Source organism: Salvelinus fontinalis, chromosome 12, assembly GCF_029448725.1.
Source record: "Salvelinus fontinalis isolate EN_2023a chromosome 12, ASM2944872v1, whole genome shotgun sequence".
Taxonomy (NCBI): domain Eukaryota; kingdom Metazoa; phylum Chordata; class Actinopteri; order Salmoniformes; family Salmonidae; genus Salvelinus; species Salvelinus fontinalis.
The window spans coordinates 43,002,935-43,028,741 of NC_074676.1; the positions used below are offsets into that span (position 1 = coordinate 43,002,935).

At 42.7% G+C, this 25,807-nt stretch overlaps 1 protein-coding gene across 18 annotated transcripts in view; it reads left to right on the forward strand.

The window, feature by feature from the left end:
• The window catches only part of ptprsa (protein tyrosine phosphatase receptor type Sa), a 470,296-nt gene extending 447,740 nt beyond the window's left edge, over positions 1-22,556 (forward strand). For all 18 annotated transcript variants that reach the window (XM_055940829.1, XM_055940833.1, XM_055940835.1 and 15 more), the window contains 3 exons: positions 3,749-3,903; positions 17,715-17,850; positions 18,333-22,556. In XM_055940829.1, coding sequence (XP_055796804.1) covers positions 3,749-3,903; positions 17,715-17,850; positions 18,333-18,401 — 360 coding nt within the window. In that variant the 3' untranslated portion in view covers positions 18,402-22,556. The remainder of the gene's footprint in view (positions 1-3,748; positions 3,904-17,714; positions 17,851-18,332) is intronic.
• Positions 22,557-25,807: the final 3,251 nt, after the last annotated feature.

Below are 25,807 nucleotides of genomic sequence, written 5' to 3' on the forward strand. Positions count from 1 at the left end.
AACTACAAAGCAGGCACCATGCCACTGCTTTGGTGAACACCTGAGGGATGGGTTTGGAGAAGGTCACAGACGCCTTTAACGACAATGTTTAGATCACGTGAGAGTTTTAACCTGACGAATATCCTCTTTATCGAAACGTTGTATAAACGTTTCATATACGTTGTATATGTGTTATTAGGAGCATACAGTGTAAGGGATTTTTATCCATTAACCCAATACCTACGTTTTTTGAAGGATGTGCATAGTACCACAACCATTTCTATGATAGTATGATTACCCGTGGTCTGTCTAAGCACCAAGGCCCATTGTACAGTATAGGCAGCGGCCGTTTTGTGTCCAAATGAGAGTTAACTGTACTGCAGAACACTGGCCTACCTGGGACTGGCGCACGTGTTGGATTGCTGCTTGAGCCGGCATGGCGGCTAGTAAGGAGGGCTCATGTTGGTCTGAACCTGGCCTACCACACACACACGGTCTCTCTCTTACATGAATACATACACTCCACACACACACACAGTATACCCTCCCCTCAAACTCACACACACACACACAGTAAGGATTGTCTGTGAAGGGTGAACTGGAGCGGCAGCAGCAGTGGTTCTAGACTGTGGTTCTAGACTCTCACCGGAAGGTGGTGAGGTCAGCAGAGTCAATCACCACCTTCCGGAGACACCTGAAACCCCACCTCTTTAAGGAATACCTAGGATAGGATAAAGTAATCCTTCTAACCCCCCCCCCCCCCCCCCCTTAAAAGATTTAGATGCACTATTGTAAAGTGGTTGTTCCACTGGATATCATAAGGTGAATGCACCAATTTGTAAGTCGCTCTGGATAAGAGCGTCTGCTAAATGACTTAAATGTAAATGTAATGTAAATGTGGTAATTGTGGGCCGAACGCGTAAGCAATGAAAGGACCTGTAATCAGAGATGACTGAAGGAAGAGAGGGAGGCAGACGAGGAGAAGAGAGAGAGAGAGAGAGGGAAGAGAGAGAGTAGAGAGAGAGAAAGAGTGAAGAGAGAGGGGGAAAGAGAGAGCGAGAGGGAAGAGAGAGAGTGGGGGGAGGAGGGAGGGAAAGGAGAGAGAGGGGAGAGAGAGGGAGAGAAAAGAGAGAGAAAAGAGGGAGAAAAGAGTTGGCCTATGACATTTTTTTTTTTTACTTTGTTAACGATTCTGTAGACTAGTAATCAAGGAAAGGGGATGAGGCTGGAGACTAGGGGATGTTTTGGGCAGTTTAGGATGTAGCCTCCTCTACTTACCTATCCTTTCTTTGCTGATCGTGGACCTGAAATCAATTTAAAGGTATAAATAGTCAAGTTGAAGCTTATCCACTTGGTTCCATTATCAATGTTCACCGAAGGAAAGGAGACTAGGAACTAGTGAATGTTTGAGTATTGCTTTGGGGTGCTGTGTCTTCTCTTCAGCCTCACCTTCCAAAATCATCTTCCTTCCCTCCCGGTGGACTACTGACATTAAGACACCACTATAATTGACTATCCTTTAGCGGAGATTCAAATTAAGCCATTTTCTCAAGAAATCCAGTCTTCACCGATGTGGGTGGCCACCCTCCAATTCACTACCACCCCCCCCCCCCCCCCCCCCGTATCCTTCATCCTCCTTCGCTCCATCTGTCAGCTTGCTCCATCGATCAGTCCTCTGTCCAGGATTACCTCATTTAACACGGTGTCCAGAAGAATACGCTTGTCACGCCAGGCTCCCTATTGATTTCCTCTAACCGGGACTTATTCCACGGCAAAAACTACAAGCTAAAACGGATTGAGAGATCGAGGGAGAGAAAGAGAGAGACGGGGGGAGAGAGAGAGGGACAAGGAGGGAGCGAGAAAGAGAGACTGAGGGAGTGAGAGAAAGGGAAGACTGTCAGAGAGTGTGAGAGCGAAAGGGAGAAATAGTGATATCTGACAGATGGATGTCAGAGGAGACAGTAGTGATAGCCTGACAGATGGATGTCAGAGGAGACAGTAGTGATAGCCTGACAGATGGATGTCAGAGGAGACAGTATTGATAGCCTGACAGATGGATGTCAGCGGAGACAGTAGTGATAGCCTGACAGATGGATGTCAGAGGAGACAGTAGTGATAGCCTGACAGATGGATGTCAGCGGAGACAGTAGTGATAGCCTGACAGATGGATGTCAGCGGAGACAGTAGTGATAGCCTGACAGATGGATGTCAGCGGAGACAGTAGTGATAGCCTGGCAGATGGATGTCAGCGGAGACAGTAGTGATAGCCTGACAGATGGATGTCAGCGGAGACAGTAGTGATAGCCTGACAGATGGATGTCAGCGGAGACAGTAGTGATAGCCTGACAGATGGATGTCAGCGGAGACAGTAGTGATAGCCTGACAGATGGATGTCAGCGGAGACAGTAGTGATAGCCTGACAGATGGATGTCAGCGGAGACAGTAGTGATAGCCTGACAGATGGATGTCAGAGGAGACAGTAGTGATAGCCTGACAGATGGATGTCAGCGGAGACAGTAGTGATAACCTGACAGATGGATGTCAGGGGAGACAGTAGTGATAGCCTGACAGATGGATGTCAGCGGAGACAGTAGTGAATGCCTGACAGATGGATGTCAGGGGAGACAGTAGTGATAGCCTGACAGATGGATGTCAGCGGAGACAGTAGTGATAGCCTGACAGATGGATGTCAGCGGAGACAGTAGTGATAGCCTGACAGATGGATGTCAGCGGAGACAGTAGTGATAGCCTGACAGATGGATGTCAGCGGAGACAGTAGTGATAGCCTGACAGATGGATGTCAGCGGAGACAGTAGTGATAGCCTGACAGATGGATGTCAGCGGAGACAGTAGTGATAGCCTGACAGATGGATGTCAGAGGAGACAGTAGTGATAGCCTGACAGATGGATGTCAGCGGAGACAGTAGTGATAACCTGACAGATGGATGTCAGCGGAGACAGTAGTGATAGCCTGACAGATGGATGTCAGCGGAGACAGTAGTGATAGTCTGACATATGGATGTCAGCGGAGACAGTAGTGATAACCTGACAGATGGATGTCAGCAGAGACAGGTCATTGTAGTGTTGTATGAGTGTGAAGTTGAACTGGGCTTGTTGTTGTTCTTACTGTTGTTGAGCGGTCTATCAGACACAGATATTGACCTGGTGGTTCGCTCACCTCACATCAGTTTCTCTCCATGGTGTGTGGAATGAAACAGTTATTGTTTCTCAATGTTGGCTTTTACTGACCCACCCCTCTCTCTTCTTCTGTTGCCATCTGTCCTCCTCCCTTACCTCTCTCATCCCACCCCTCTCTTCTTCTGATGTCATTCGTCCTCCTCCCTTACCTCTCTCATCCCACCCCTCTCTCTTCTTCTGTTGTCATCCATCCTCCTCCCTTACCTCTCTCATCCCACCCCTCTCTCTTCTTCTGTTGTCATCCCTCCTCCCTTACCTCTCTCATTCCAACACTCTCTCTTCTTCTGTTGTCATCCGTCCTTCCTTACCTCTCTCATCCCACTCCTCTCTCTTCTTCTGTTGTCATCTGTCCTCCTCCCTTACCTCTCTCATCCACCCCTCTCTCTTCTTCTGTTGTCATCCGTCCTCCCTTACCTCTCTCACACCACCCGCTCTCTTATTCTGTTGTTATCCGTCCTCCCTTACCTATCTCACCCCACCCGCTCTCTTCTTCTGTTGTCATCCGTCCTCCTCCCTTACCTCTCTCTTCCTCTTTCCATCCATTCTTTTTCCTCTCCTTCCACTCACTCAGGACGGGCAGTCCAGGACAGTGCGGCAGTTCCAGTTCACTGATTGGCCGGAGCAGGGGGTGCCCAAGTCAGGGGAGGGCTTCATAGACTTCATAGGTCAGGTGCACAAAACCAAGGAGCAGTTTGGCCAGGACGGACCCATCTCTGTCCACTGCAGGTGAGGATCTTTTTTGTGTGTGTGTGTGTGTGTGTGTGTGTGTGTGTGTGTGCGTGCGTGCGTGCGTGCTTGCGTGCGTGTTTGCGACATTGGTTCTGCTGCTCTTTGTAATTCAGACTGACACCATTGTACGTACCTAACAATGTCAGCATATAACACAGTGTCCTGAGTCTGTAGGTCTGGGTAAGAGTGTGTAGGCATCCAGCTCCCAGAATGTTAAGGGGATGTAACATCATGCCTGTTTCTCTCCCTCTTTCTCTCTCTCTCTTTCACCCCCCCCCCCCCCCCCCCTCGGTCTTCCCTTTTTCTCTCTTCCCTCTCTCTTCCCTCTCTCTCTTTCCCTCTCTCTCGCTTTCACTCTATCTCTCCTCTCTCGCTCTCTCTCTCTTTCACACTCTCTCTTCTCTCTCTCTTTCTCTCTCTCTCTCTCTCTCTCCCCACCTCTCTCTCTCTTCCTTCCTCTCTCTCTCTCTTCCCGATCTCTTTCTCTTTCACTCTCCCCCCTCTCTCTCTCTCTCTCTCTTTTCCCTCTCTCCTTACTGCCACTGCAGTGGCTTGGTGTTATAACGCCATAGGCTCAGCTCATTCATAATTGATCACTCAGAGAGAAAGCCTCCTGGTATTTGTAAAGGGGAAGCCATTTGGTTCAACAGAAGAGGTCCACTTTAATGTATTTTTCCTTTGCAAAGTTACCAAGCACTATCCTGTTCCCAGATCTGTTTGTGCTGTATAGCCAACTCCTATGGTTGCATTAACAGATCTGGGACCAGGCTAACCAAACACCAGATCTACCTATATGGACATTGTTATGATGTCACCAGACTTTCACCACCATACTCCCATTGGGAATGTATGATATCACCACCAGACATTGACTATAACCTGTCTAGGAACGGGGTTCCGCTAGCGGAATTCAATCAACAGAAATCTCATAATTCAAATTTCTCAAACATACAAGTATTAGACACCATTTTAAAGATAAAACTCTCATTAATCCAACCACAGTGTCCGATTTCAAAAATGCTTTTCGGCGAAAGCAGAACATATCATTATGTTAGGTCAGCAACTAGTCACAGAAAGCATTCAGCCATTTTCCAACCAAAGAGAGGAGTCACAAAAAGCAGAAATATTGATAAAATTAATCACTAACCTTTGATGATCTTCATCAGATGACACTCCCGGGACAACATGTTACACAATACATGTATGTTTTGTTCGATCAAGTTCATATTTATATCCAAAAACCTCAGTTTACATTTGGCTTTCCCTCCAAAACATCCCGTGAATTTTCACAGAGCCACATCAAATCACAGAAATACTCATAATAAACATTGATGAAGGATACAGATGTTATTCACAGAAATCAAATCAAATCAAATGTATTTATATAGCCCTTCTTACATCAGCTGATATCTCAATGCGCTGTACAGGAACCCAGCCTAAAACCCCAAACAGCAAGCAATGCAGGTGTAGAAGCACGGTGGCTAGGAAAAACTCCCTAGAAAGGCCAAAACCTAGGAAGAAACCTAGAGAGGAACCAGGCTATGAGGGGTGGCCAGTCCTCTTCTGGCTGTGCCGGGTGGAGATTATAACAGAACATGGCCAAGATGTTCAAATGTTCATAAATTACCAGCATGGTCAAATAATAATAATAATCACAGTAGTTGTCGAGGGTGCAGCAAGTCAGCACCTCAGGAGTAAATGTCAGTTGGCTTTTCATAGTCGATCATTAAGAGTATTTCTACCGCTCCTGCGGTCTCTAGAGAGTTGAAGACAGCAGGTCTGGGACAGGTAGCACGTCCGGTGAACAGGTCAGGGTTCCATAGCCGCAGGCAGAACAGTTGAAACTGGAGCAGCAGCACGGCCAGGTGGACTGGGGACAGCAAGGAGTCATCATGCCAGTTAGTCCTGAGGCATGGTCTTAGGGCTCAGGTCCTCCGAGAGAGAGAGAGAGAAATAAAGAGAGAAAGAGAGAATTAGAGAGAGCATACTTGAATTCACACAGGACACCGGATAAGACAGGAGAAGTACTTCAGATATAACAAATTGACCCTAGCCCCCCGACACAAACTACTGCAGCATAAATACTGGAGGCTGAGACAGGAGGGGTCAGGAGACACTGTGGCCCCATCCGATGATACCCCCGGACAGGGCCGAACAGGAAGGAAGGATATAACCACACCAACTTTGCCAAAGCGCAACCCCCACACCACTAGAGGGATTTCTTCAACCACCAACTTACCATCCTGAGACAAGGCCGAGTATAGCCCACGAAGATCTTCCTCACGGCACGAACCCAAGGGGGGGAGGGCCCCAACCCGGACAGGAAGATCACGTCAGTGACTCAACCCACTCAAGTGACGCACCCCTCCTAGGGACGGCATGAAAGAGCACCAGTAAGCCAGTGACTCAGCCCCTGTAATAGGGTTAGAGGCAGAGAATCCCACGGGAGAGAGGGCAACCGGCCAGGCAGAGACAGCAAGGGCGGTTCGTTGCTCCAGAGCCTTTCCGTTCACCTTCACACTCCTGGGCCAGACTACACTCAATCATATGACCCACTGAAGAGATGAGTCTTCAGTAAAGACTTAAAGGTTGAGACCGAGTCTGCGTCTCTCACATGGGTAGGCAGACCATTCCATGAAAATGGAGCTCTATAGGAGAAAGCCCTGCCTCCAGCTGTTTGCTTAGAAATTCTAGGGACAATTAGGAGGCCTGCGTCTTGTGACCGTAGCGTACGTGTAGATATGTATGGCAGGACCAAATCGGAAAGATAGGTAGGAGCAAGCTCATGTAATGCTTTGTAGGTTAGCAGTAAAACCTTGAAATCAGCTCTTGCCTTAACAGGATGCCAGTGTAGGGGGGCTAGCACTGGAGTAATATGATCAAATGTTTGGGTTCTAGTCAGGATTCTAGCAGCCGTATTTAGCACTAACTGAAGTTTATTTAGTCCTTTATCCGGGTAGCCAGAAAGTAGAGCATTGCAGTAGTCTAACCTAGAAGTACAAAAGCATAGATTCATTTTTATGCATCATTTTTGGACAGAAAATTTCAGATTTTTGCAATGTTACGTAGATGGAAAAAAGCTGTCCTTGAAACAGTCTTGATATGTTCGTCAAAAGAGAGATCAGGGTCCAGAGTAACGCCGAGGTCCTTCACAGTTTAATGCAATCGCCGTGTTAGAATTCTAAAAATAACTTCATTACCACATAAGGCTTACGTTATGTCGACCGAGTGCCCAAAACCTGGGCGCAAAACTAATAGTACACAGTTCGACACATATATGAAATAACATCATAAAATTCGTCCTACTTTTGCTGATCTTCCATCAGAATGTTGTACAAGGTGTCCTTTGTCAAGAACAATCGTTGTTTGGATTTAGAACGTCCATTTTCCCTCTTGAATTAGCAAGCGCACTAGCCAAGTGGTGCGAAGCTCTCCTTTCTGAACAAAGGCACACAACGCAACACGCCTAACGTCCCGAATAAATTTCAAAAATCTAATAAAACTATATTGAAAAAACATACTTTATGATGATATTGTCACATGTATCAAATAAAATCAAAGCCGGAGATAGTAGTCGCCTATAACGAAAGCTATTCAGAAGGCAAATCCAGGTCCAACCTCGCGCCTTCCTGAAAACAGGAAATGGGTGACACGTCATTCCAAGAGGACGTATTCCATCTCAGACCAAGATAAACACTCCATTTCTTCTCTCACTGCATCTTGACATCCAGGGGAAGGTGTATGACGTGCATGTATACTAATAGGTATCATGCCCATTTATAGAGCATCGATTTCAGATTTTCCACTTCCTGGTCAGGAAGTTTGTGCCAAATGAGTTCTGTTTTACTCACAGATATAATTCAAACGGTTTTAGAAACTAGAGAGTGTTTTCTATCCAATAGTAATAATAATATGCATATTGTACAAGCAAGAATTGATTACGAGGCCGTTTAAATTGGGCACGTTCTTCACCCAAAGTGAAAACAGCGCCCTCTGTCCTCATCAGGTTAATTAAAGACCGACAGCTGTGTCAGATTTCAAAATAACTTTACGGAAAAAGCAAACCATGCAATAATCTGAGTACGGCGCTCAGAGCCAAAGAAATATACGCTATGTTGTGTAGTCAACATTACTCAGAAATAGCATTATAAATATTCACTTACCTTTGATGATCTTCGTCAGAATGCACTCCCATGAATCCCAGTTCCACAATAAATGTTTGATTTGTTCCATAAAGTTCATAATTTATGTCCAAATACCTCCTTTTGTTAGCGCGTTTGGTAAACAAATCCAAACTCACGACGAGCATGCAAATCCAGGGGAAAGTACGGACGAAATGTCCAAAAAGTTATATTACAGGTCGTAGAAACATGTCAAACTAAGTGTAGAATCAATCTTTAGGATCTTTTTAACATAAATCTTCAATAATGTTCCAACCGGAGAATTCCTTTTTCTTCAGAAAAGCAAATGGAACGGGAGCTACCTCTCATGTGAATGGTCAGCTCGTGGCTGCTGGCAGACCTCTGACTCATTCCCCTCTCATTCGGCCCCACTTCACAGTAGAAGCATCAGACAAGGTTCTAAAGACTGTTGACATTTAGTGGAAGCCTTAGGAAGTGCAAGATTACCCATATCCCACTGTATATTCAATAGGGGCTGAATTGAAAAACTACAAACCTCAGATTTCCCACTTCCTGGTTAGATTTTTTCTCAGATTCTTTCCTGCCATATGAGTTCTGTTATACTCACAGACATTATTCAAACAGTTTTAGAAACTTCAGAGTGTTCTCTATCCAATACTACTAATAATATGCACATATTAGCATCTGGGACTAAGTAGGAGGCAGTTTACTCTGGGCACGCTTTTTATCCAAACGTGAAAATGCTGCCCCCTATCCATAAGAAGTTTTAAGAGCTCGGTCATCTCGGTTAACGAATGTATTGCGTAAGTTTTGAGATAGTTGCGGGCAAGTCTATGGGCCAAATGTCCCCTCCCCTTCTGAAATTCAAAAGATGCAAAATCGGGATTTGTCCAAATAATCAGTGAGGAAAAACCCAAACAATGAATCTACTGCTGCTCATTATCTCACGCATCCTGTTGTATAATAACAGATCAACAGCACCATTTATGTTTACGTAGTCTGCCCACAAGAGATTAAGAGAGAAGGCTGTGTCTAAGGAAGCTGCAGTGAAGCAGACTTGTTATTCTCTCTCTCTATCTCTAGATAGATAGATAGATAGATAGATAGATAGATAGATAGATAGATAGATAGATAGATAGATAGATAGATAGATAGATAGATAGATAGATAGATAGATAGATAGATAGATGGATGGATGGATGGATGGATGGATGGATGGATGGATGGATGAAAGGATTTAGCCCAGCAGCCTGCTAGAAGATGCACAGCTAATGCGAGACGAGAGAAAGCATGTCTTTGAGACACTCTGTCTGCATCCGGTACCCTATATAGTGTACTACTTTTGACTAGGGCCCATATGTCACTGATCAAAAATGGTGCACTTTATAGAACATAGGGTGTCATTTGGGATGCACCCCTGGCATTTGAGGACAGACCGGAAGTGTTAGTGCAGTACTCCAACACCTCGGGAATTGTCTCTGTTCTGTCACAATGCATGTTGGGAAATTGGGAAGGAGTCAGGGATGCTCCCTCCCTCCATTGCTAGTTCTTGGAACGCTCCGGAAGCCCTGTACTGAGAGCTGGGCTCTGCTACTGTTAGTCTGTCTGAAGTATCTGTCTGTCTGGAGTGTCTGTCTGTCTGGATTATATAGGTTCCCTCCTTTGTTATCCTATTGTCTTTGTCTGTCTGTCTGTCTGTCTGTCTGTCTGTCTGTCTGTCGTATCTGATCCCTCTTTTGTTCTCCTTTTGTCCTCTCATCATCCTTCTCTCCCTACCTTCCTAATCTTTGTGTGTTTCAGTCTCTTTCCACCTACTTGCACTGTGTCATATCAAAATATGGTACATTCTTTCTCTCTCTTGATTTAGTTTCCATCCCCCTCTATCTCTCATCCCTCCATATATTTTCTCAGTCCCTTGTACTTCCCGTCACACTTCCCAATCGTCCAATTCTCTCTCTCTCTCTCCCGCCGCTCCCCCAATTCCTATCTAATAGAGCCTGATGGTTTTTGTCATTAATTGGCTGACTACTTCCTGTGAATGGGAATGTAAATCCTCTCATTCAGCACTGCTTTCCACATCTCTCAGATTTAGAAGTTTGTCTATTTAAAAGGGTTTGATGGAGTTTAAGAGCCATGTGATGGTCATGGCTAGATGGAGTACAGCTTATGTCAAATTAGTGTCAAAAGTTGAGCATTTTAGCTAACCCTAACCCTTTTTCTAACCTTAACCTAATTCTCCTAACCTGCTGTGTAAGTTCTCCTAACCTGCTACGAAAACATTTATTGTGACAAAAGCTGTACCTCATCTAGTCCAAAACCCCCATGTGACAAGCTGTGACCAGCTCCCAGGGAACAGCTTTCTCCACACTGCAGGGGAGGATAGGATTGGTGTGGATGGGGTTGGAGGGATGGAGGGATAGCATAGGGGGGTGGTGGAACAGTTGTTGAGAGGACTGAATGGGGACAGACTTTGTGGTGACACAAGAAGGCGAGGAAGCAAGGACTCTATAGGGATGCTCAACTCTTTGTCCTTAGTTCCGTTTTTTTTTGTGTGTGTTGGGGTTTTATCATTGGTGAACTTTCAACTCCAGTCCACTCCCGACTTTTGCAACCCCTGTCTTCTCCTCTTCCATCTCCAGTCAGAAAGCATCATGGGGTGGGTAGGATGAAAATACATATCTGCTGTCATATCAATTAGTGTTCCATTGGTGAAGAGGAAGTAATTTCACACCAAAGCAGCTTACGGAGACAGCCCTCAAGAATTTCAGGATCAGACGTAAGACTCACCCTATTTCTGGGGACTGTTACAGGGAAAGGTTTGCAATGGGGACTTAACGAGGCAGAGTTTGTGTGTGTGTGTTCGAGATTGTGTACGTTCATTTTGTGTTGTGTCGGTGTGTGTACAGGCATCACATCAAGATTACCTCTGACATGATCAGCTTAGAGTCAGGTGTTAAACCGTGTAGCAACGGCACATGATGACTGGTATCTAGGGACAGGAGAAATAACAAACAAGATGACTGGTATCTAGGGACAGGAGAAATAACAACCTTGATGACTGGTATCCAGGGACAGGAGAAATAACAACCTTGATGACTGGTATCCAGGGACAGGAGAAAAAACAACCTTGATGACTGGTATCCAGGGACAGGAGAAATAACAACATTGATGACTGGTATCTAGGGACAAGAGAAATAACAACATTGATGACTGGTATCCAGGGACAGGAGAAATAACAACCTTGATGACTGGTATCCAGGGACAAGAGAAATAACAACCTTGATGACTGGTATCCAGGGACAGGAGAAAAAACAACCTTGATGACTGTTATCCAGGGACAGGAGAAATAACAACCTTGATGACTGGTATCTAGGGACAGGAGAAATAACAACCTTGATGACTGGTATCCAGGGACAGAAGAAATAACAACCTTGATGACTGGTATCTAGGGACAGGAGAAATAACAACCTTGATGACTGGTATCTAGGGACAGGAGAAATAACAACCTTGATGACTAGTATCCAGGGACAGGAGAAATAACAACATTGATGACTGGTATCTAGGGGCAGGAGAAATAACAACATTGATGACTGGTATCCAGGGACAGGAGAAATAACAACCTTGATGACTGGTATCCAGGGACAGGAGAAATAACAACCTTGATGACTGGTATCTAGGGGCAGGAGATATAACAACCTTGATGACTGGTATCTAGGGACAGGAGAAATAACAACCTTGATGACTGGTATCCAGGGACAGGAGAAATAACAACATTGATGACTGGTATCCAGGGACAGGAGAAATAACAACCTTGATGACTGGTATCCAGGAACAGGAGAAATAACAACCTTGATGACTGGTATCCAGGGACAGGAGAAATAACAACCTTGATGACTGGTATCCAGGAACAGGAGAAATAACAACCTTGATGACTGGTATCCAGGGACAGGAGAAATAACAACCTTGATGACTGGCATCTAGGGACAGGAGAAATAACAACCTTGATGACTGGTATCTAGGGACAGGAGAAATAACAACATTGATGACTGGTATCTAGGGACAGGAGAAATAACAACCTTTGATGACTGGTATCCAGGGACAGGAGAAATAACAACCTTGATGACTGGTATCCAGGGACAGGAGAAATAACAACCTTGATGACTGGTATCTAGGGACAGGAGAAATAACAACCTTGATGACTGGTATCCAGGGACAGGAGAAATAACAACCTTGATGACTGGTATCCAGGGACAGGAGAAATAACAATCTTGATGACTGGTATCCAGGGACAGGAGAAATAACAACCTTGATGACTGGTATCTAGGGACAGTAGTAATAACAACCTTGATGACTGGTATCTAGGGACAGTAGTAATAACAACCTTGATGACTGGTATCCAGGGACAGGAGAAATAACAACCTTGATGACTGGTATCCAGGGACAGGAGAAATAACAACCTTGATGACTGGTATCTAGGGACAGGAGAAATAACAACCTTGATGACTGGTATCTAGGGGCAGGAGAAATAACAACCTTGATGACTGGTATCTAGGGACAGGAGAAATAACCATGATGACTGGTATCTAGGAACAGGAGAAATAACAACCTTGATGACTGGTATCCAGGGACAGGAGAAATAACAACCTTGATGACTGGTATCTAGGGGCAGGAGAAATAACAACCTTGATGACTGGTATCTAGGGGCAGGAGAAATAACAACCTTGATGACTGGTATCTAGGGGCAGGAGAAATAACAACCTTGATGACTGGTATCTAGGGGCAGGAGAAATAACAACCACCTTGATGACTGGTATCTAGGGGCAGGAGAAATAACAACCTTGATGACTGGTATCTAGGGGCAGGAGAAATAAAAACCTTGATGACTGGTATCTAGGAACAGGAGAAATAACAACCTTGATGACTGGTATCTAGGGGCAGGAGAAATAACAACCTTGATGACTGGTATCTAGGGACAGGAGAAATAACCTTGATGACTGGTATCTAGGGGCAGGAGAAATAACAACCTTGATGACTGGTATCAAGGGACAGGAGAAATAACAACCTTGATGACTGGTATCTAGGGGCAGGAGAAATAACAACCTTGATGACTGGTATCTAGGGGCAGGAGAAATAACAACCTTGATGAATGGTATCTAGGGGCAGGAGAAATAACAACCTTGATGACTGGTATCCAGGGACATGAGAAATAACAACCTTGATGACTGGTATCTAGGGGCAGGAGAAATAACAACCTTGATGACTGGTATCTAGGGGCAGGAGAAATAACAACCTTGATGACTGGTATCTAGGAACAGGAGAAATAACAACCTTGATGACTGGTATCTAGGGGCAGGAGAAATAACAACCTTGATGACTGGTATCTAGGGGCAGGAGAAATAACAACCTTGATGACTGGTATCTAGGGGCAGGAGAAATAAAAACCTTGATGACTGGTATCTAGGAACAGGAGAAATAACAACCTTGATGACTGGTATCTAGGGGCAGGAGAAATAACAACCTTGATGACTGGTATCTAGGGGCAGGAGAAATAACAACCTTGATGACTGGTATCTAGGGGCAGGAGAAATAACAACCTTGATGACTGGTATCTAGGAACAGGAGAAATAACAACCTTGATGACTGGTATCTAGGGGCAGGAGAAATAACAACCTTGATGACTGGTATCTAGGGACAGGAGAAATAACAACCTTGATGACTGGTATCTAGGGGCAGGAGAAATAACAACCTTGATGACTGGTATCCAGGGACAGGAGAAATAACAACCTTGATGACTGGTATCTAGGGGCAGGAGAAATAACAACCTTGATGACTGGTATCTAGGGACAGGAGAAATAACCATGATGACTGGTATCTAGGAACAGGAGAAATAACAACCTTGATGACTGGTATCCAGGGACAGGAGAAATAACAACCTTGATGACTGGTATCTAGGGGCAGGAGAAATAACAACCTTGATGACTGGTATCTAGGGGCAGGAGAAATAACAACCTTGATGACTGGTATCTAGGGGCAGGAGAAATAACAACCTTGATGACTGGTATCTAGGGGCAGGAGAAATAACAACCTTGATGACTGGTATCTAGGGGCAGGAGAAATAACAACCTTGATGACTGGTATCTAGGGGCAGGAGAAATAAAAACCTTGATGACTGGTATCTAGGGGCAGGAGAAATAACAACCTTGATGACTGGTATCCAGGGACAGGAGAAATAACAACCTTGATGACTGGTATCCAGGGGCAGGAGAAATAACAACCTTGATGACTGGTATCTAGGGGCAGGAGAAATAACAACCTTGATGACTGGTATCCAGGGACATGAGAAATAACAACCTTGATGACTGGTATCTAGGGACAGGAGAAATAACAACCTTGATGACTGGTATCCAGGGACAGGAGAAATAACAACCTTGATGACTGGTATCCAGGGACAGGAGAAATAACAACCTTGATGACTGGTATCCAGGGACAAGAGAAATAACAACCTTGATGACTGGTATCCAGGGACAGGAGAAATAACAACCTTGATGACTGGTATCCAGGGACAGGAGAAATAACAACCTTGATGACTGGTATCTAGGGGCAGGAGAAATAACAACCTTGATGACTGGTATCTAGGGGCAGGAGAAATAACAACCTTGATGACTGGTATCTAGGGGCAGGAGAAATAACAACCTTGATGACTGGTATCTAGGGGCAGGAGAAATAACAACCTTGATGACTGGTATCTAGGGGCAGGAGAAATAACAACCTTGATGACTGGTATCCAGGGACAGGAGAAATAACAACCTTGATGACTGGTATCCAGGGGCAGGAGAAATAACAACCTTGATGACTGGTATCTAGGGGCAGGAGAAATAACAACCTTGATGACTGGTATCCAGGGACATGAGAAATAACAACCTTGATGACTGGTATCTAGGGACAGGAGAAATAACAACCTTGATGACTGGTATCCAGGGACAGGAGAAATAACAACCTTGATGACTGGTATCCAGGGATAGGAGAAATAACAACCTTGATGACTGGTATCCAGGGACAAGAGAAATAACAACCTTGATGACTGGTATCCAGGGACAGGAGAAATAACAACCTTGATGACTGGTATCCAGGGACAGGAGAAATAACAACCTTGATGACTGGTATCCAGGGACAAGAGAAATAACAACCTTGATGACTGGTATCCAGGGACAGGAGAAATAACAACCTTGATGACTGGTATCTAGGGACAGGAGAAATAACAACCTTGATGACTGGTATCCAGGGACAGGAGAAATAACAACCTTGATGACTGGTATCCAGGGACAGGAGAAATAACAACCTTGATGACTGGTATCCAGGGACAGGAGAAATAACAACCTTGATGACTGGTATCCAGGGACAGGAGAAATAACAACCTTGATGACTGGTATCTAGGGGCAGGAGAAATAACAACCTTGATGACTGGTATCTAGGGGCAGGAGAAATAGCAACCTTGATGACTGGTATCTAGGGGCAGGAGAAATAACAACCTTGATGACTGGTATCTAGGGATAGGAGAAATAACAACCTTGATGACTGGTATCCAGGGACAGGAGAAATAACAACCTTGATGACTGGTATCCAGGGACAGGAGAAATAACAACCTTGATGACTGGTATCCAGGGACAGGAGAATTAACAACCTTGATGACTGGTATCCAGGGACAGGAGAAATAACAACCTTGATGACTGGTATCTAGGGGCAGGAGAAATAACAACCTTGATGACTGGTATCTAGGGGCAGGAGAAATAACAACCTTGATGACTGGTATCTAGGGGCAGGAGAAATAACAACCTTGATGACTGGTATCTAGGGGCAGGAGAAATAACAACCTTGATGACTGGTATCTAGGGGTAGGAGAAATAAAAACCTTGATGACTGGTATCTAGGAACAGGAGAAATAACAACCTTGATGACTGGTATCTAGGGGCAGGAGAAATAACAACCTTGATGACTGGGATCTAGGGGCAGGAGAAATAACAACCTTGATGACTGGTATCTAGGGGCAGGAGAAATAACAACCTTGATGACTGGTATCTAGGAACAGGAGAAATAACAACCTTGATGACTGGTATCTAGGGGCAGGATAAATAACAACCTTGATGGCTGGTATCTAGGGACAGGAGAAATAACAACCTTGATGACTGGTATCTAGGGGCAGGAGAAATAACAACCTTGATGACTGGTATCCAGGGGCAGGAGAAATAACAACCTTGATGACTGGTATCTAGGGGCAGGAGAAATAACAACCTTGATGACTGGTATCTAGGGGCAGGAGAAATAACAACCTTGATGACTGGTATCTAGGGGCAGGAGAAATAACAACCTTGATGACTGGTATCTAGGGACAGGAGAAATAACAACCTTGATGACTGGTATCTAGGGGCAGGAGAAATAACAACCTTGATGACTGGTATCCAGGGACAGGAGAAATAACAACCTTGATGACTGGTATCTAGGGGCAGGAGAAATAACAACCTTGATGACTGGTATCCAGGGACATGAGAAATAACAACCTTGATGACTGGTATCTAGGGACAGGAGAAATAACAACCTTGATGACTGGTATCCAGGGACAGGAGAAATAACAACCTTGATGACTGGTATCTAGGGACAAGAGAAATAACAACCTTGATGACTGGTATCCAGGGACAGGAGAAATAACAACCTTGATGACTGGTATCCAGGGACAGGAGAAATAACCATGATGACTGGTATCTAGGAACAGGAGAAATAACAACCTTGATGACTGGTATCCAGGGACAGGAGAAATAACAACCTTGATGACTGGTATCTAGGGAAAGGAGAAATAACCATGATGACTGGTATCTAGGGACAGTAGTAATAACAACCTTGATGACTGGTATCTAGGGACAGTAGTAATAACAACCTTGATGACTGGTATCTAGGGACAGGAGAAATAACAACCTTGATGACTGGTATCCAGGGACAGGAGAAAAAACAACCTTGATGACTGGTATCTAGGGACAGGAGAAATAACAACCTTGATGACTGGTATCTAGGGACAGGAGAAATAACAACCTTGATGACTGGTATCTAGGGACAGTAGTAATAACAACCTTGATGACTGGTATCCAGGGACAGGAGAAATAACCATGATGACTGGTATCTAGGAACAGGAGAAATAACAACCTTGATGACTGGTATCCAGGGACAGGAGAAATAACAACCTTGATGACTGGTATCTAGGGACAGTAGTAATAACAACCTTGATGACTGGTATCCAGGGACAGTAGTAATAACAACCTTGATGACTGGTATCTAGGGACAGTAGTAATAACAACCTTGATGACTGGTATCTAGGGACAGGAGAAATAACAACCTTGATGACTGGTATCTAGGGACAGCAGAAATAACAACTTTCAAAATGGACGCCAGATAGAGCTGTTTGCATGATTTTTGGACTTCATCTGTTATAATAATGATAATATTCATCATCATAATAATAATAATTTGGTGGGTGCTTATATTTGTTACATTTCACACATGAACAAGTGTGTATTAATATGCATGTGTGAATTGGAAATGTATTTTTTCAATATCCCAACATATCCCAGCATATCCCAACATATCCCCTGAGACTGGTGTGTCTCTGTGTGTTTCCAGTGCGGGGGTTGGCCGGACCGGTGTCTTCACCACACTCAGCATCGTGCTGGAGAGGATGCGCTATGAAGGCGTGGTAGACATCTTTCAAACGGTCAAGATGCTGCGGACACAGAGGCCGGCCATGGTCCAGACAGAGGTGAGGGGTCACTCCGAACCCACGGGTTCTCATGGATATTGTGTTTTTTTTGTTAAACATGTAGTTTTGCCATGGGTGCTTTTAGTATGCATCAGCATTGTGTTAGCATTGATACTGGCTGTAAGTCTTATAGCTGCTGCTAAGTTTGGCTTGTAGTATTATATTGAATATTATAAATTGTGTGGTTGGAACCTTGAATGCTGATTTAGCTGACAGCCGTGGTATACCACGGTTGTGACAAAACATTTCTTTATACTGCTCTAGTTACGTTGGTAACCAGTTTGTAATAGCAATAAGGCACCTCGGGGGTTTGTGGAATTTGACCAATATGCCACGGCTAAGGGTTGTATCTAAGAACAGCCCTTAGCCGTGGTATATTTGCCATATACCACAACCCCTCATGCCTTATTGTTTAAGTGAAGTATCTCCTGTTTGCTGCTGAACAAAATGAATGTTGAATGTTGTTTATTTTGTCTATGCAGGATGAATATCAGTTTTGCTACCAGGCGGGTCTGGAGTACCTAGGAAGCTTTGATCACTATGCAACGTAAAAATCCATCTCGTCCCCCGAATCCTATGTCCCCCTCAACAGTCTCCTGAGCCATAGAAATGACGACAACAACAACAGCAGCCAGAAAACATAATTCAACCAACAGAATAGCAAACGAATTGTAGCTTTTTTTTTTTCATTTTTTTTTTTAAAGCCAACAAGAGTGCAATTCCAATTGAACCCAATGGACTTTGATGCCGGTGAGGAAACCGTAAATGACTCCATCAGCAGAACTAATTGACGCCCTCACTCTGAAGAAAGGAACCAAAAGTGGTGGCTCAAGCTGTGGGGTGGGAATAATTAAAGTGTTGGACTGCTAACCTTACCTCAAGTGTTCAGATGTGGAGGTGGACATTGTAAACATTTTGTGGACATCTATTAAAAAAACAACTACGTTACAAACAATACAAAGACAACAGTGAATGGAGGAAAAACCAACTAGGCAACGTGACTGAGGTAAAAAAAAAAAGGGGGATTGGTAAAAACTGAGAAAATGGTGGAGTGGATGTAGCTTAGATGGGGGAAGCGTTCGCATGTTTTACCATGTAAGGACAGGTTCAGAGTTCCTAGTTGTTTATAAACACTTCTGATGGAAAACTGTGGTTGCCTGTGTACACAGATGATTCTCCCCAAAATGTCAGACACCTCTGATGAGACAAACACACTGAGTTAACGGTAAGGTACTGGCAAGAGAAGTCAACCTCCATTCGGGAACCCCCTACCACACTCATCCTTCTCTCTAAGCAAGATAACCTCTACTGCCCATAGTTTTGTTACAACCTTAGAAGCTCAACTCCCAACTCCTCACATGTCCATCATCTCGTACAAAGGGTAGCCCTATAATCCCTTCAACTCTTTGGTCTAAGAGGAGCTTCTGCAGTACAGAATATTCTGGGGGAAAGTGATGATGGTGTCATAAAGTGACTGCCAGCGGTGGATATCGTCAAATGCCAATTCAATCAACTTACCGTTTTCAGTTTCTCCATCACTTGACGTGTGGAGCTTCTTGAGGACAAACCCCAACATGTTTATACAGTCACCACCGATATAGCTCTCATAGCCTCAGTCACCATGGAAACTGGGTAAAAAGAGACAGCTCTTGCAAGACCAGATAAATGACAATGAAGTCCCTTGACTTTTTACTGTCACTCTTCGTTCAGGACTAGTTTTTACTGGTGCAGTGCCCAACATATTGAACGAGTGGAATCACCACAGGAGAACTTGGCATGGTGAATGGCGGCAACTGAGCTCTCTTTGCAAACTTGTACAGTGACCAACAACCCATTGTAATCATTTGTTAATTTTGTCTTACAATTACTTGTATTTCTGGGGGTTTTCTGTCAATACCAAACATGCTGCTTATTCTCCTGTATGCTGTAAGTGTGACTCTGGTATGGGATGACAATGGAGGTGCCTGGTCTGGCGGTGTCAGTTTCCACCCTGAGACTGAAAGAGCATCCACATGTTATGGTCCCCCCCCCCCCCCCCATCAACTCCTCTCGGCCTCCTCTGGACTCACTGTCTCACATGACTTGCTTGACTTAAAGAAAGAGACTAGTGCTCTACTAACAGTGGAAGGACAGTGGTTCAAAGTTGTGAGGAACTGAGTTGATAACCCAGAGAAAGGTTCCTGTCTTTTCTCTTCCACCTATTGGCCAAAGGCCACAGTGGATGACTGGCCAAAGGCCACTGTGGATGACTGGCCAAAGGCCACTGTGGATGACTGGCCAAAGGCCACTGTGGATGACTGGCCAAAGGCCACTGTGGATGACTGGCCAAAGGCCACTGTGGATGACTGGCCAAAGGCCACTGTGGATGACTGGGAAAGATCTGGCCTTTTTGGATTTGAATGTTGTGATGTGAAAGTTATGTCCACGCTACAAATGACTTGCACATCACTAAACTTGAAATCTAAACAATAGCAGGGCCGATTCTACGCACTATGTACACGTGTCTGACAAAAACAAGCCCTCAAAGCCCACAATTTTATTTTTTCTCAGAGGTCTGTGCTTTGGTATACCCAGGAGTATCCTTTCACATTGGATTCTGTGAAGGTTTTTGGATTGGTATATTCACTAACAGAATGATGAAAGGAATTGTTTGTAGTCTTTCTTATTTCCAAAAAAAGCCTTATTGTTATTGTAACATTATGGAAACATGAATGTTGTGTTATGATGACTATTGTTATTTTACTTTACATAGCTTACTTTTCATTTTAGTTTTTTGTTTAGTTTTTTTAACAGAGATATTGTATCACATTTTTTCAAATTAGCAGGAAAAAAACGTATGCTTATTTGTTCATTTTATGTTAAAAGACATTCTATTTTTTCACTATAGAAATGTTATGTATAACGTGTGTTTGTGTGGATGTGTGCCTATATATATATATATATATAATCGCACATTCATATATATTTAAATGAAGAACATAAAGATGTATCCAAACTTATTTTTTTTCTGTTTCTTGTTTTTCTGTATTTTTTACCACCCATAAACTTTCAATTGCTCATGTAAAATTCTGATGGATTTTTTTTGTTTTGTAACCATGAACTTAACCTTGGGATATATTGTGTGTTTCTCTGGAAACAATTAGGGGACGTGTCTGGCCCGGGCGCCGCTCCTGCAACCCTTTTTCAATCCTACCACTTGGTAGACCTGTGCCGATAAGGAGATGGTGTCTTTTTAATTGTTGTTGTAATTACTATTATCATTAGCTAACAATAGTCATGTATTTGTTTGAGTATTATTTTCATATGTAGTAGATTAAATAGTCTACAAAGCATTCAATTGAAGGAAAGATATTACCCATTTTGCTGAATTTGCCACACTAAAGGTTCTGTACTTTTTGACCATGAACAGACCGTCTCCCTCTTTCTCAGAAGTCCATTATTTCCTCCTTCTTACTTTTTCTTTTCAGACACAACACGATCATCCATTTGTTAGATATCAACTACGATCCAGAATATAACACCTGTAAATAAACAAACATATAGATTATATGTATTTGTTTAATTTAACTCTCAACGCTCTCTTACTTCAGATCAAATACTGAACTGCAAAGATGAGGTTCTGCTCATTGCAAAGTTCACAGTGTGAAGTGTACTTTCTCCCTTTGTAACATTTGTAGTCCACTTTGCTCTCTGTTCTTAAGTCCGCTCTTTCTTTGTCATATCTGCCATGTTAGCAAAATTCCCTGCTAGCCACCCACAGCTAACTCTGTTATGAGAGGTCAATGACAACCCATAACTTTTGCCTCAGCACAGGCTTCTTGCAACCAAAATGGCGCCTGCTCTCTGGCCCCAAAGTGAACCGGGCTGGGAAACGGCAACCAAAGGACTATTCCTTTCCAAAACAAAAGCTCTATCTTTCCATCCCACAAAAGGAGAAGCGCTAGTTCCCAACTGCCTAAAAAGCCAAGAAGTGGATAGTCCATTGGCAGTCATAGAAAGAAACAAGAGATCGTTTTGCTACTTAGCAACTGGCCATAGTGCGATGACACAGTCATTAAGGGCAAAGTACTACAGTACACTACCACAGACCCTGAATCATGACATGATGTAAGAGGGTTCATTATACTGTAAGAACCTAGTGCCATACTGTGTTCATTCTTATTATTTTTTTTGTTTTGTTACGGGATGCAGAATGAGTCAGGACTGAATGAGATTGAACCGTGTGATGCAAAGACTAGGACGAAGGTAGAAGAAACAACAAAGACATTTCCAGCATATCCTTTTCAAGTGGGAATCACAGACCTTTTCATATGAACAAATCTTGAAATTAGGACTTTTTTGTGACTTTTTTGTGACTGAACCAGACTGGGTAAGGGCCCATGACAAAAAAACAAGACTGGACATCTTTGGAAGTTTGTGCGATGTGTTACTCTTTGACTTCATGTTAAGATGCCAGACTTTTGACAACAATAGCAGCCAAATCTACTGATTAACAAAAGAGAAAAATGACTATAACATAATAGAACCTATACGTACAACAGCCAACAAAAATATAAAGAACCTAAGATCAATCAAAATAGTTTTTCTTTGTATGAGGGCCAAGTGCTATCGCTTTCAAACTGTTACTTCTAACTGAAACAATGATTGGTTAAAAACCACTGTGTATGTACATATGTTGACTTTGTATTAAAAAAATGTTGTCTGAATGTGTGATCTTATGTCGTTTTATTAATCTTTACCCAACTATTGCCCAGGTTTAAGTACAGTTAATTAGACCATCTGTGTATGGTAATAGTACACACATTATAACAACAAATAATAAATAAATACTAATACTTATAGTATTTGAAAGGAAGGACTACATCTACAGGTCACAGAGTACAGGCTAGGTGCATAGTACATAAACTGGTCTTTCTTCCAGAAGACACGCTACTGTACCAATAGTCACTGTTCCTTTATGCCGTGTTGCGTTCGTAATCATTGGTAAATCATATGTGTTATTGATTAAGACACTGTTTGTTTCTTCCACCACTTTTTGCAAGACATGGCTGTGTCCCCCTAATGGGAGCTTATTATGACGAGACAAAATCAGATAAATGAAGTTGTATGTGCATCTTTTTTGCGAACACATGTATCACACTATTCTGTACATCAACTTATAGCCCAGTAAAACATCAATTATCTCAAGTCGCAGACATAACAGGTTGTTTAAAATGTGTTAAAAACATCTGTAGACCTACCTACTCCATTTCACTGAGAACCACTGTGGGCTTGCACCATGCTTCCACAACATCTGACAAACCGTGTAAGGTATAATCAACTTGGGGCTCTATGCGTTCTCTGGAAAATAATGAACGATGTGAAACTCACCTTTCACAATGTTGCATTATTTTCCAGAGAACGCATAGAGCCCCAAGTTGATTATACCTTTTATACCATGGCTATAATTGAACAAATGTACCTCTACAAATGTGTTCATTTGCAGTTATAAATGTGTTCAACATCCACTGAAGTAGCTAGCAAGTTTACTAGATAGCGACAATAGTTGCCTTGGTAACCAAACAAAAAATATGTGCTCGTTTAACTAACAAAACCATCAGTCCTAGCTTGCTATTATGAAAATGTAATTCAACAATGCCAATAATGTTTTCAATTCGACTTTTGCTTTCAAAAGCAACTCGAACAGAACATTTAAGAACTATAGCCATTGAATTCTACCGTGCAAATATAATGGATGTTATAGGGAAATAATGCACGCTTCTAGAATGCCCTTCAAGCCAATCAGAAATGATTATTCAACAATGCCATGGTATAAATAGATTTACAATGTGAACACCCATTACATTTGAAACCCCTACTTGTTAAGTGTAAAATTAACCACTTAATGGTCATAAAAATCAATTAGTCTCCCTACAGATCAATAATTGTCCTGTAAATCACTTGGTTTTGTGTTTTCCCTATATTTGCTCATGTTCTAATTTAGAAACAGAGAAGTTGGTACAATGCCTTCAGAAAGTATTCACACTGCTTGACTTTTCCCACATTTTTGTTATGTTACAGCCTGAATTTAGAATGTATTAAATTTAACATTTTTGAATACTTATGTAATCAAGATATATTAGTGTCTTATTTTCCATAAATGTTTTACAAAATGTTATAATTTTTCTTCCACTTTGACATGGCAGACTATATAAATCCATTTTAATCCCACCTTGTAACACAGCAAATTGTGGAAGAAGTCAAGGGGTGAGTATACGTTCCCGAAGGCCCTGCATGCAGTATATACAGTGAGCTCCAAAAGTATTGGAACAGTGTCACATTTTATTGTTGTTTTGGCTCTGTACTCCAGTACCATGGATTTGTAATGATACAAGGGCAATGAGGTTAAAGCGCAGACTGTATAAAAACATATTCCTACAAGTATGTTTTTAGAGTACTAATAATACTGTCTTCAATACAACAAAAAAATACCAAAATATGTCATATTTCTTCCTTGAAACATTTTATTGAAATACTGTAGAAATCAATGCATTCATATGAAGGACTGCTCCTTGTAAGGAGTACCAAAATGGCGTCCGTTGGCTTCAAAGCCTGCGTGTTGTTACAACTTTCATTAAAAGATGACACGTTTAGCTATTTTAACAAGTCACAATGACAGCATTCACACAAAAGTCATAACCTTATTATGAAAAAGGAAAATGTCCGTCATTACCGAAATGTTTAATTTTTTTATGATTCATTCAGGAAATACTATAGGCCTTTAAGTTTCCACAGGCGTATGCTAAGTTGCTTGTAATAAGATATGGTAATCAGTTATGCCTGTCATATGAAAGATCAGTCTGTTGGAACACAGAGTATGTTAATCCAACATTATTGTCTACATTATTAGGTTATGGAAATCTCCTAGAAGAGTGTAATACAGTTAATATGACACACTACTTCAAGTATACTGGTAGTAATTGTCTTATTCAACAAAAGTGGCTGCTCAAGTCAATGACAAGCCCAGAGACAGCCGAGCTAGGGAAGTAGGATGGTACTTATGCAGTGGTTCAAACTGTAGCTTATTAGGACCTAGCTAAGTAAGCGATCAAAGAATCAATGTGACACTGGACCCAAAAGCAGGAGAAATGTGTAATAAATGGCAAAGCGATACATTGGATTATCCACAGCCCCGTGGCCGAGCTCTCTGTTGCAAATGACAAATCAATCCAATCAGGCCTGGGAAAGGGACCAACCGGAAAAGGCCTCATGTTGTGCAATTCTTTTGGAGGTTATCTATTTGCCAAGGCTTTTCGAATGCTGCATTATGGGTTTTCTCTGTAGTAGGCATCATGTATCATGCTATGTGGTAGCATGATATTCAGAAATTGAAAAAACAAATAACTTGCCATTTAGATGTTTGTATGATCACCTTTATTGGCAGAATTTTACTAATTTGACAGCCTGATCTCATAGACTAGATGTAACATAGTAAATGTAAATCCGGGACACTCAAATTAGTATGATATGTTACAATTGGTATGGTTACATAAGACAGATGGTTACTTAAGGCAAAAATGAAAGGACGGTGGTTGGCAGGGTAGAATGTGAACATCTAGCAACACAAAGGTTGTTCAAATCTTATCACAACTTTAGCATTTTAGATAATTAGCAACTTTTGAGCTACTTGCTACTTTGCAACTACTTAGCATGTTAGCTAACCCTTCCGCTAACCCTAACCTTAACCCTTTAACCTAGCATCTAAACTTAAGCCTAACCCCTAGCCTAGCTAACCTTAACCAGCTAGCTAGCATTAGCCACCTAACCACCCAGCTAGAATTCATAATAAATCATACGGTTTGTAAATTCGTAACAAATAGTACATTTTGCAAATTCGTAACATATTGTACGTTTGCAAAATCGTAACATATAATACGAATTGTAATTCGTAACATATCACAAAAATGAATACATACCA